The sequence below is a fragment of the Oncorhynchus masou genome, chromosome 12, assembly GCF_036934945.1.
Source record: "Oncorhynchus masou masou isolate Uvic2021 chromosome 12, UVic_Omas_1.1, whole genome shotgun sequence".
NCBI classification, from domain to species: domain Eukaryota; kingdom Metazoa; phylum Chordata; class Actinopteri; order Salmoniformes; family Salmonidae; genus Oncorhynchus; species Oncorhynchus masou.
Window position 1 is genome coordinate 61,376,578 of NC_088223.1, and position 12,766 is coordinate 61,389,343.

At 46.2% G+C, this 12,766-nt stretch overlaps 1 protein-coding gene across 4 annotated transcripts in view; it reads left to right on the forward strand.

Annotated features, from left to right (window-relative positions):
* Positions 1-1,129: 1,129 nt before the first annotated feature.
* Positions 1,130-12,766, forward strand: part of LOC135550574 (sodium channel subunit beta-4-like) — a 30,336-nt gene continuing 18,699 nt past the window's right edge. For 2 of the 4 annotated variants that reach the window (XR_010457122.1, XM_064981509.1), the window contains exons 1-2: positions 2,045-2,589; positions 8,993-9,156. Coding sequence is in view for 3 of the 4 variants with exons in the window: in XM_064981509.1 (XP_064837581.1) it covers positions 2,511-2,589; positions 8,993-9,156 (243 nt within the window). In the remaining variant the exon portion in view is untranslated. Of the gene's footprint in view, positions 1,616-2,044; positions 2,590-8,992; positions 9,157-12,766 lie in introns of those variants that run through there. The other 2 variants (XM_064981511.1, XM_064981512.1) reach the window with 2 other exon arrangements.

Sequence of the window (12,766 nt, forward strand, 5' to 3'; positions counted from 1 at the left end):
ATGGCAAGTCTAAGTAAGTTCAGGAGTAGAAATATAACTACTCACGTAATAAGTTGCATTGACTCACTGGTTGAAATATTGTTTAAACACGATTTCTGAATGACTACATCATCTCTGAACCCCACACATACAATTATCTGTGTGGTTGATGCCATTCCATCTGCACCATTCCAGCCATTATTATGAGCCATCCTCCCCTCAGCAGCCTCCACTGGAGGAGAGAGGGAGAGCTCCCAAAGGGACATTCACATTAATGGTAAACACACCCTCATTCATTCAGGTACAGACCAGATATAACAGGAGTAAAATATGTTCACATGTTACAGTGTAACTCAAGGGAGTGATTGATGAATGAATAATTATTTGAATTTTTATAATTGGGACATTGTCACACAGGTAACTGCAAAATAAAGGAAACACCAGCATACACTGTAAAGTGTCTTAATAGGGCGTTGGGCCACCACGAGCCATGAGAACAGCTTCAATGTGCCTTGGCATAGATTCTACAAGTCTGGAACTATATTGGAGGAATGCGACACCATTCTTCCACGAGAAAGTCCATAATTTGGTGTTTTGTTAATGGTGGTGGAAAACAGCTCCAGACTCTCCCATAAGTGTTGAATTGGGTTGAGATCTGGTGACTGACACACACATCATGTAAACCCCCTATGCTCATTTGAGGACCCTCTTTCAAAGTCACTGAGATCTCTTCTAACCATGGTAGCCAAAATAATCACTGCTCACACTAAGCATGATGGGATGTTAATTGCTTCATGAACTCAGAAACCACACCTGTTTGGAAGCACCTGCTTTCAATATACTTTGTAGCCCTCATTTACACAAGTGTTTCCTTTATTTTGGCAGTTACCCATATATCAATGTTGGATCCTGTTATGTCTATTTCTACATCCAGGGTGTTTCTAAATACAGGGTAGTGCGTCCCTGGTCTGTATCACAGCACCCCCTCCAACCTGCAGAACTCTCTGATCTCCATAAGCACTCTGACAAAATTGCCTGCGTCTGCATTCACACCCTGAGTCAAGAGAGGGGAGGGGGAGACAGAGGGAGACATGGAGGGAGGGAGGGGGGTTAAGAGGAGGAGAAGGAAGGGGGGGGAGAAGGGCAGGAAGGCACTGAGCCAAGAGAGAGAGAGCAGGGAAAAGTTGAGAGAGAGCCAGAGGGGCCAGCTAGCAGGCAAACGGAAGAAGAAACTGGGGCTCTGCTATCCAGGAAGAAGAGACAGGACCGTCCGATCCAGCAGCCATAAGTCACCGGGGCTACTGCATCAGCACTCCTCCTGTCCATCCTCTCTCTCCCTCTCTCTCTCTCTCTCTCTCTCTCTCTCTCTCTCTCTCTCTCTCTCTCTCTCTCTCACACTCTCTCTCTCTCTCTCTCTCTCTCTCTCTAACTGGGGCTGCAGCCTGCCTTTCTCTGCAGAGGAAGCGCTGGCTGGTGGAATCTACTTGAATGCACCCTGAGAAAAGAGAGAGAGAGACTGACTGGCTGTGCGCAGTGATTCTCCCCTGCTCTGCCGTGCGTTTGTCCTCACTGACTCAGCTGGTCTCTGTAGTCAGCCTGCTGGTCCAGCCTCTCGGGAACACAGCCACAGGAAGAGGTATGGTGCAGTACTGTCTCACACTGCGCACACACTGTTTTACATCCACTTTACTCTCCCCCCTCTCTCTCTCTCTCCCCTCTCTCTCTCTCTCTCTCTCTCTCTCTTCCTTCTCTCTCTCTCTCTCCCCTCTCTCTATTCCTTCTCTCTCCTCTCTCTCTCTCTCTGTTCCTTGTCTCTCTCTCTCTCTCTCCCCTCTATCTCTCTCTCTCTTCCTTCTCTCTCTCTTTCACTCATCTCTCTCTTCCTTCTCTCTCCCTCTCTCTCTTTTCTCTCATCTCTCTTTTCTCTCGTCTCTCTCTCTCTTTTTTCTCTCGTCTCTCTCTTTTTTCTCTCGTCTCTCTCTCTCTCTTCCTTCTCTCTCTCTTTTTTCTCTCTCTCTCTCTTCCCTCTCTCTCTCTTTTCTCTCATCTCTCTCTCTCTCGTCTCTCTCTCTCTTTTAAATTCTCACTATTTCTGCTCCTCTCTCTCTCTCTGTATCTCTCTCAGTTTAGGAGTGCTCTCTGAAGGATCATAGCTGATTGACTTAGTTTGTCTTGAGTTTGTTTTTAAGTCTGCATCCCCTTCCCTGACACCCCACCCTCCCCCTCCCTCCCCATTCTCACTCTTCCTCTCTTTCTGCATGCCCTCTGTCTAACCGACAGTCCTTCTGACAGGAGTGTTGTGGGGCTGGCAGGCAGACGCACCACAACCAGGACTGGCTAACAACACAGTGGGACGTGGTACCTCGGTTGGGATCAGATCAGACACCCAGGCACAACACACAACCAGACCAGTGGGACTCTGGGTTACATCCACCTGACTACCAGAGGAGTTTTTGACGGGATAACTCCAGCCCAACGGACCCCGGGCTGGATCCCACAGCAGGGGGTGTTTTGGACGGGTTCAGACTGCCATGGAAGTCCAGGGGAGTGGGGCTGAGCAGCCCAGGTCCAGGTGTCTGTTCTCCAGCCTGATCATCACTCTGCTGCTCAGTAAGACCTCTCTGTCTCAGTCATATATCTTCCTAGTGCTTATTTTTCATCCATTCCCTCTCTCTCTCTCTTAAGTAAAGTATGGAGCAATTTTCCCAATTCTGCAAGCACAACTGCCCTATTGTGTACTATGAAAACATGTACTATATTTGCTGTGTGATGTCATTTTGTTGTTCCATAGAGTGAACTCAACACGGGTAAAACCTTGCTCTCAGTGCGGAGTGATTTGCGGTACTGGCAGCTGGCTTTTCACTGTGTGGATTGATTGGTGAAACTTGGTATCAGATTTGTATTTGTGTGGTGGTGTGAAAACGCTGTCAGTTTGCTTGCTGGAGGATGTTTGATGGATAACTGGGCATACGTAACCACAGATTAACATATTGAATAGTGATTTTATAATCTCATTGTACATAACACCATGAAAGCTGCAGCAGTGGCCTAGTGTCTCTTCAGGGGTGTGTCACTAGATATGTCATCCACAGTGTTATGATGCAGGGCCACAAGCAGTCTATCATAGCAGTGGTATTCATCCGAATTAAACGAGAGAGGGACACATCATTTTACTTTGCCTTTACTGTAAACACAACACTAAGAGCTTTGTACAACATGGAGTTACTGCATTGATTTTTCTTTAGCTTTTACCTTGGAGTCAAGTTGTTTCCAGGTAGCAATATCAGTGTGATGAAAGGAGTCAAGTCATTTTTAATAGTTTTTTATTTAACCTTTATTTAACTAGGCAAGTCAGTTGAGAACAAATTCTTATTTACAATGACGGCCTACCAAAAGGCAAAAGGCCTCCTGCAGGGACGGTGGATTAAAAATAAATGAGATAGAAAAAGAAAAACAACACTACATAAAGAGAAACCTAACAGCATGACAACACAACATGGTAGCAACACCACATGACAACAACACGGTAGTAACACAACATGGCAGCAGCACAACATGGTAGCAACACCACATGACAACTACATGGTAGTAACACAACATGGCAGCAGCACAACATGGCAGCAGCACAACATGGTAGTAACACAACATGGCAGCAGCACAACATGGTAGCAACACCACATGACAACAACATGGTAGTAACACAACATGGCAGCAGCACAACATGGTAGCAACACCACATGACAACAACATGGTAGTAACACAACATGGCAGCAGCACAACATGGTAGCAGCACAAAACATGGTACAAACATTATTGGGCACAGACAACAGCACAAAGGGCAAGAAGGTGTGATGAGAGGAGTCAGGTTGTTTCCGGGTAACAACGTCAGTGTGATGAGAGGAGTCAGGTTGTTTCTGGGTAACAACGTCAGTGTGATGAGAGGAGTCAGGTTGTTTCTGGGTAACAACGTCAGTGTGATGAGAGGAGTCAGGTTGTTTCTGGGTAACAACGTCAGTGTGATGAGGAGTCAGGTTGTTTCGGGTAACAACGTCAGTGTGATGAGAGGAGTCAGGTTGTTTCAGTGTGATGAGAGGAGTCAGGTTGTAACAACGTCAGTGTGATGAGAGGAGTCAGGTTGTTTCAGGTTGTTTCTGGGTAACAACGTCAGTGTGATGAGAGGAGTAACAACGTCAGTGTGATGAGAGTCAGGTTGGAGTCAGAGGGTTGTTTCTGGGTAACAACGTCAGTGTGATGAGAGGAGTCAGGTTGTTTCTGGGTAACAACGTCAGTGTGATGAGAGGAGTCAGGTTGTTTCTGGGTAACAACGTCAGTGTGATGAGAGGAGTCAGGTTGTTTCTGGGTAACAACGTCAGTGTGATGAGAGGAGTCAGGTTGTTTCTGGGTAACAACGTCAGTGTGATGAGAGGAGTCAACAACGTCAGTGTGATGAGAGGAGTCAGGTTGTTTCAGGGGTAACAACGTCAGTGTGATGAGAGGAGTCAGGTTGTTTCTGGGTAACAACGTCAGTGTGATGAGAGGAGTCAGGTTGTTTCTGGGTAACAACGTCAGTGTGATGAGAGGAGTCAGGTTGTTTCCGGGTAACAACGTCAGTGTGATGAGAGGAGTCAGGTTGTTTCTGGGTAACAACGTCAGTGTGATGAGAGGAGTCAGGTTGTTTCTGGGTAACAACGTCAGTGTGATGAGAGGAGTCAGGTTGTTTCCGGGTAACAACGTCAGTGTGATGAGAGGAGTCAGGTTGTTTAACAACGTCAGTGTGATGAGAGGAGTCAGGTTGTTTCTGGGTAACAACGTCAGTGTGATGAGAGGAGTCAGGTTGTTTCTGGGTAACAACGTCAGTGTGATGAGAGGAGTCAGGTTGTTTCTGGGTAACAACGTCAGTGTGATGAGAGGAGTCAGGTTGTTTCTGGGTAACAACGTCAGTGTGATGAGAGGAGTCAGGTTGTTTTAACAACGTCAGTGTGATGAGAGGAGTCAACAACGTCAGTGTGATGAGAGGAGTCAGGTTGTTTCCGGGTAACAACGTCAGTGTGATGATGAGAGTGTGGAGTCAGGTTGTTTCTGGGTAACAACGTCAGTGTGATGAGAGGAGTCAGGTTGTTTCTGGGTAACAACGTCAGTGTGAGAGGAGTCAGTTGTTTCTGGGTGACAACGTCAGTGTGATGAGAGGAGTCAGGTTGGGTAACAACGTCAGTGTGATGAGAGGAGTCAGGTTGTTTCTGGGTAACAACGTCAGTGTGATGAGAGGAGTCAGGTTGTTTCGTCAGTGTGATGGGTTTCCGGGTAACAACGTGGGTGAACAACGTCAGTGTGATGAGAGGAGTCAGGTTGTTTCTGGGTAACAACGTCAGTGTGATGAGAGGAGTCAGGTTGTTTCTGGGTAACAACGTCAGTGTGATGAGAGGAGTCAGGTTGTTTCCGGGTAACAACGTCAGTGTGATGAGAGGAGTCAGGTTGTTTCGGGTAACAACGTCAGTGTGATGAGAGGAGTCAGGTTGTTTCCGGGTAACAACGTCAGTGTGATGAGAGGAGTCAGGTTGTTTCCGGGTAACAACGTCAGTGTGATGAGAGGAGTCAGGTTGTTTCTGGGTAACAACGTCAGTGTGATGAGAGGAGTCAGGTTGTTTCTGGGTAACAACGTCAGTGTGATGAGAGGAGTCAGGTTGTTTCGGGTAACAACGTCAGTGTGATGAGAGGAGTCAGGTTGTTTCTGGGTAACAACGTCAGTGTGATGAGAGGAGTCAGGTTGTTTCTGGGTAACAACGTCAGTGTGATGAGAGGAGTCAGGTTGTTTCTGGGTAACAACGTCAGTGTGATGAGAGGAGTCAGGTTGTTTCTGGGTAACAACGTCAGTGTGATGAGAGGAGTCAGGTTGTTTTCGTCAGTGTGATAGAGGACAACGTAACAACGTGTGATGAGAGGAGTCAGGTTGTTTCAGGTTGTTTCTGGGTAACAACGTCAGTGTGTGAGGTTGTTTCTGGGAGAGGAGAGGAGTCAGGTTGTTTTTGACAACGTCAGTGTGATGAGAGGAGTCAGGTTGTTTCTGGGTAACAACGTCAGTGTGATGAGAGGAGTCAACGTCAGTGTGATGAGAGGAGTCAGGTTGTTTCTGGGTAACAACGTCAGTGTGATGAGAGGAGTCAGGTTGTTTCCGGGTAACAACAGTGTGATGAGAGGAGTCAGGTTGTGACGTCAGTGTGATGAGGTTGTTTCCGGGTAACAACGTCAGTGTGAGGAGTCAGGTTGTTTCTGGGTGACAACGTCAGTGTGATGAGAGGAGTCAGGTTGTTTCCAGGTAACAACGTCAGTGTGATGAGAGGAGTCAGGTTGTTTCCGGGTGACAACGTCAGTGTGACCCAGACCCTGGTGAATAGAGTAATATTGCAGTGGGGAAATGGGAACTGCTCTGAGATGAAGGGAGGGCGTCATGGTAGCAGCATCTGTTATGTGAATTATCAGGGTAATAATATCAGGGTGATATTACCCTGTTCCTAACAGACAGCTGAACAGATCAGGAGCTGTCTGCCAGGCTCAGTCAGGCTCTGATGTTCTCACGCTCTGAGCCAACAGGACCGCAGGATCAGTCCAGCATTACACCCCTCCCTCCGCCCCCCTGAAGCCCAATTCACCATCTTAGCCAAATGATGTGCCTCGTTGGCTGAAATTCAACTATTTCATATGCACACGATTGCTGGATCATGTAGGACATGGAGGCTGATAGTTTTGAGGATTTGCTGAATAAGTAAAAGGTTGGTCTAAAATGTTATGGTTCTAGGGATTGTATAGACCTGTACAGGTAGGTCTATGAAGTGTCATGCTTGATGTGTTCTTGAAAGAGACACATGTAGGTTAGGATGTAGAGGGTATGAGAGAACCTCACAAATGACTGTTTGGAAACAAAGCCATTAGATCAGAAACTCAATGGAGACTGCTGCTGACACAATCCATAGGGGAGTCTCAGAGGGTCGTTTTCTGGGACTCACCACATAAGATGTCCAGCTTTGAGTCCTCCTTCCTGCATCTGTGTCTTACTTTCTTTTTCCTCTCTCATTGTTAACTCGCCCCTTCTGAGCCTTATCCTGTGGGACTTCAGTTACCACTGTACAGTATGTTAATGGCCACCAAACAGCAGAGAAATATATACAGACAGAGAGATGCAAGGGGCAAGAGTAGAATCGCAATGCAGAGTATCAGGGAAAGAATATGAGCGAGAAAAAGGAGAGAGAACCAAATGACAGTGAAAGAAATGGAGAGTGAAGGACAAAAGAGAGAGTGAGAAAGAGAGGTGCATCTGCCCCGAGTGAGTTTCTGCAGAATCACTGTGCTGCATTGGGGCAGAGAGAGAGAGAGAGAGTATGTGTGAGTCATTTCGAAGGAATTATGCATTCATACACATGTTCTCCCTCACTGTGCAGCCCACACTACATCCTTATATTGTCCCAAACTGCAGGGGGAGGGGCTTGTCCTAACCTGACCTTGAGTCGGTTATTGATGATGTCACACAGCTGAGGGGTGATGTAAAAACAGAGGGGGGAGGAATTTTGAGGAATGGGGGCTGCAGAGGGACAAATAGAGCAAGAGAAAATGGGACAGAAGGGACAGGACAGGTGATACTATTGTTCAGGGAATTGGAGGAGAGGACAGACTGAGCAGAGGGAGAACGTGTGGGAGCAGCATTACTGTAGAGTCCCAGGGAGTGAATGTAACCAGACTAACCATCCATCATCTTTAGGTCCACTTGAGAAGTGTTGGTGTCGGCATTATCTGGATTGTGTTAAAGAGGTGGTGGGACCTGCGTTATTTTGATTCCTTTAAAGAGGGAGATGAGCCTGAACTCATTTGATAATTACTGAGTTTAATGAGCCTGCATTAAGTTAAATGGCCTCACAACATCCCACACACTGTAATAAAATACCACACACACACACACTTGTAACTGTACATAACATGCCTGATATAAATATAAACTCCTACATAATTGTACAATCAATCACAAACAGTGTGAGCATGAACATACACACAGTAATGGAAACTTTATTTAATACTTTTTACCAAGGAAGGAAGGAAGGAAGGAAGGAAGGCAGGCAGGCTGTCTCTGTCTGTCTGTCTGTCTGTCTGTCTGTCTGTCTGTCTGTCTGTCTGTCTGTCTCACTCTTCCTATTTTATTCCCCCTCTTTCCCTTGTTCTCCTTCACCCTATATCTCACTGTGTCAGGTTTGTGCCATAACATTACTGCAGACCTAAGTGTGTGTGAATTGGGAAGACAGTGTTGGTACGTGTGTGTTTGTGGTGGGGGTGTATGCAAATGCATGTATGGAAGTGTATATATTTGTCATATCTTACTGCAATATGCACTGTACAATAGTCCAACTTAAGTGTATGTTTCAGTGGTAAAATGGGTTTCGCTGTTCCTATCTTTCTGTCAGTAACAATCTGGGGTTTTGTCAAAGGGAAACGTCAGAAGCAGAAATGACATTGACCCTCTGTTGAGTTCAGACATGATCTTCCAGCGCCTGATAGTTTGCAGGGTCAGTTAAGGAGGGATAGGTTAGAGGGGTAGGGGATCATCACTCAGTTGTTTTTGACAAGCTCTATGTCAATGGATGAGCTATAGTAACCTGGGAATGGACCAGGGATACATCTCTCTCTCTCCTCCCTCCCCTCTTTCACAGAGTGCAGCAACATTTTACATGCTTGTTGTGCACTTGTTAAGTAAAAGGGACCATATTTTGGGAACAATTTAATTCATGAAACAGTATCTATTGAAATGTGGAAACCACATGAGTAGACAGTGTACTTTCCTTTCTAACTCAGGTGTGTGTTGTCTTTTCCCTCTGGATTTCTGAAGGAGTATTGTGTACTACCTTATAGATTCTCCCTCCCTCCCTCCCTCCCTCCCTCCCTCCCTCCCTCCCTCCCTCCCTCCCTCCCTCCCTCCCTCCCCCTCCCTCCCTCCCTCCCTCCCTCCCTCCCTCCCTCCCTCCCTCCCTCCCAGGTGTGTGGTCTGCTCAGGGCCTGGAGATGTCCACAGGGAAGGTCCCATTCATGGAGGCGCTGAACGGCAGTACTGTGCTGCTACCCTGCACCTACGCCAGCTGTATTGGCATCAAAAACCTTTACTTCAACTGGCAGTACAATGACAACGGCACGATGCAGAAGGTGGGTCAAAACTGGCCTGGCCCATTAAAACACAGCAGCCACACAATTGCAGTCATTCATGTCAGCTCAGATGTCACACAGATAGGGCCAGGGCTGTGGGGACGGTTAAATGTTCAACTGTGGGGGCGGGAGGAAGAGGAGAGGAGGAGTTATATGAGCACACCTATAAAACCAGAGATAGTCATCATCACCTTTCTCCCTGGTTTCATCCCTAAGGGGATGTTTTATTCCCCTCTCCCGTCTCTCTTTCACTGGCTCCCTCTTTCATTCATGATATCTTTGGCATCCCCTCTGTGTGTCTGGGAACATAAACATCACTGATAATCTGCATCTTGCTGGTATTGCTGGGGTGATTGACTCCATGCTGTCAGGCTAAACATATTGCTAAACAAAGCTGGTTTTGACTGTACCTTTGTCTGACAATTGTACAGGTGTTTTCAATCCCACATACTGTGGCAATTATACCTTTATCAACTCCGAAAGGCCTGGACAGAGAGACACACAGCAGGTCTACCATGAATCCACCCAGGACCGAGGCAGCATCCAGGCCTCTTGGCCTGTGGAATGGCCTCTTGATTGTGAGAATGTGTAAGGAACAAAGAGCATCCATTATACATCAGTGCTATCACTTATTCATCCTGCTCCCTGTCTGTCTGTAAACATACAGCCACTCTGTGTGTGTGTGTGTGTGTGTGTGTGTGTGAGTGTGTGTGTGTGTGTGTGTGTGTGTGTGTGTGTGTGTGTGTGTGTGTGTGTGTGTGTGTGTGCGCCTGTGCGTGCGTGCATGTGCGCCTGTGCGTGCGTGTCAGTGTGTGTGTGGGTGCGTGTGTGTGTGTGTGGGTGCGTGTCAGTGTGTGTGTGTGTGTGTGTGTGTGCGCCTGTGCGTGCGTGTCAGTGTGTGTGTGGGTGCGTGTCAGTGTGTGGTGCGTGTCAGTGTGTGTGTGTGTGCGTGTCAGTTTGTGTGTGTGCGTGCGTGTCAGCGTGTGTGCGTGTGTGCGTGCGTGTCAGTGTGTGTGTGGGTGCGTGTCAGTGTGTGCGTGTCAGTGTGTCAGTGTGTGTGTGTGTGTGTGTGTGTGTGTGTGTGTGTGTGTGCGTGTGCATGTGCGCCTGTGCGTGCGTGTCAGTGTGTGTGTGGGTGCGTGTCAGTGTGTGTGTGGGTGCGTGTCAGTGTGTGTGCGTGCGTGTCAGTGTGTGTGTGGGTGCGTGTCAGTGTGTGTCAGTGTGTCAGTGTGTGTGTGTGCGTGTGTGTGTGCGTGCGTGTCAGTGTGTGTGTGGGTGCGTGTCAGTGTGTGTGTGTGTGTGTGTGGGTGCGTGTGTCAGTTTAAAATATTTATCAAATAACATTGTTAACCTGCACAGTGAGTATAATAACACTTTCAACACTTTTTTTTGTTTCAAATGATTTGCTCTTGTGAAATCATATCACAATAATCTGAGATTTACCGCTATTCGAATAACTAATTTAATTGTTAGGATTTGTTGAATCAATAAATATGTATGATCTTAATTTGATTTGCCCCAACAAAGAGTGTATCAACCCACACACAAAATATACATGAATTATAATACACATGATAATTCACATTTCCAGTTGCTGCAGGATTATGTTCCTGCTGTAGCAAACTGGCTTAAATGACATCTGTACGTTATTGGATGTTTTGTAGTTCTGTAGAGACTTCTGCTATAGGAGCAGCTTGTCATCAGTTACTGTCTGATCCAACAGGCTTCACAGTTCTATCAATGCTCTTCTCTCTTCTTAATGGTCTCTGAACTGCTGATATGAACAAAAGGCATTAATGCACCTGGCTGTGAGATGGTCTGTTGATGTATGGATCATATAGAGTCTGCAAAAGGGATAGACACACTGGGTCATTTTCTACTGTTGTTGTTTTTCATTATTGAAGTACACAGGAGAATAGGGTAAAGGAGCGTTCTTAGAGAGCACTAGATTACTAACCCTGTGTTATGGATTCAAAGATGTTACAGACATCACACTTCCTACCTACCTCAGACAACACTGACCTCAAATACCAAATTCATCCAAGGTGCTACACTAAGGTCATTGCTTCTTGCTGCGTATGGACAACCAAGCATAACAACTGCCCCAAAACAATCTGCTACACAGTGACACTCATGAGTTAACCCCTGCAAAAGCCCTTCCCTGACTAGTCCAGACCAGCAGGAGACGATTATGGGCTGAACACTAAAGCTGTCAGACAGCCAATCAATATCCTCCTCCATAGTATGACTAACGCTCCCATTATTGCCATGACAACATATACAGTGCCTTGCGAAAGTATTCGGCCCCCTTGAACTTTGCGACCTTTTGCCACATTTCAGGCTTCAAACATAAAGATATAAAACTGTATTTTTTGTGAAGAATCAATAACAAGTGGGACACAATCATGAAGTGGAACGACATTTATTGGATATTTCAAACTTTTTTAACAAATCAAAAACTGAAAAATTGGGTGTGCAAAATTATTCAGCCCCTTTACTTTCAGTGCAGCAAACTCTCTCCAGAAGTTCAGTGAGGATCTCTGAATGATCCAATGTTGACCTAAATGACTAATGATGATAAATACAATCCACCTGTGTGTAATCAAGTCTCCGTATAAATGCACCTGCACTGTGATAGTCTCAGAGGTCCGTTAAAAGCGCAGAGAGCATCATGAAGAACAAGGAACACACCAGGCAGGTCCGAGATACTGTTGTGAAGAAGTTTAAAGCCGGATTTGGATACAAAAACATTTCCCAAGCTTTAAACATCCCAAGGAGCACTGTGCAAGCGATAATGTTGATATCGAAGGAGTATCAGACCACTGCAAATCTACCAAGACCTGGCCGTCCCTCTAAACTTTCAGCTCATACAAGGAGAAGACTGATCAGAGATGCAGCCAAGAGACCCATGATCACTCTGGATGAACTGCAGAGATCTACAGCTGAGGTGGGAGACTCTGTCCATAGGACAACAATCAGTCGTATATTGCACAAATCTGGCCTTTATGGAAGAGTGGCAAGAAGAAAGCCATTTCTTTAAGATATCCATAAAAAGTGTTGTTTAAAGTTTGCCACAAGCCACCTGGGAGACACACCAAACATGTGGAAGAAGGTGCTCTGGTCAGATAAAACCAAAAGTGAACTTTTTGGCAACAATGCAAAACGTTATGTTTGGCGTAAAAGCAACACAGCTCATCACCCAGAACACACCATACCCACTGTCAAACATGGTGGTGGCAGCATCATGGTTTGGGCCTGCTTTTCTTCAGCAGGGACAGGGAAGATGGTTAAAATTGATGGGAAGATGGATGGAGCCAAATACAGGACCATTCTGGAAGAAAACCTGATGGAGTCTGCAAAAGACCTGAGACTGGGACGGAGATTTGTCTTCCAACAAGACAATGATCCAAAACATAAAGCAAAGTCTACAATGGAATGGTTCAAAAATAAACATATCCAGGTGTTAGAATGGCCAAGTCAAAGTCCAGACCTGAATCCAATCGAGAATCTGTGGAAAGAACTGAAAACTGCTGTTCACAAATGCTCTCCATCCAACCTCACTGAGCTCGAGCTGTTTTGCAAGGAGGAATGGGAAAAAAATTCAGTCTCT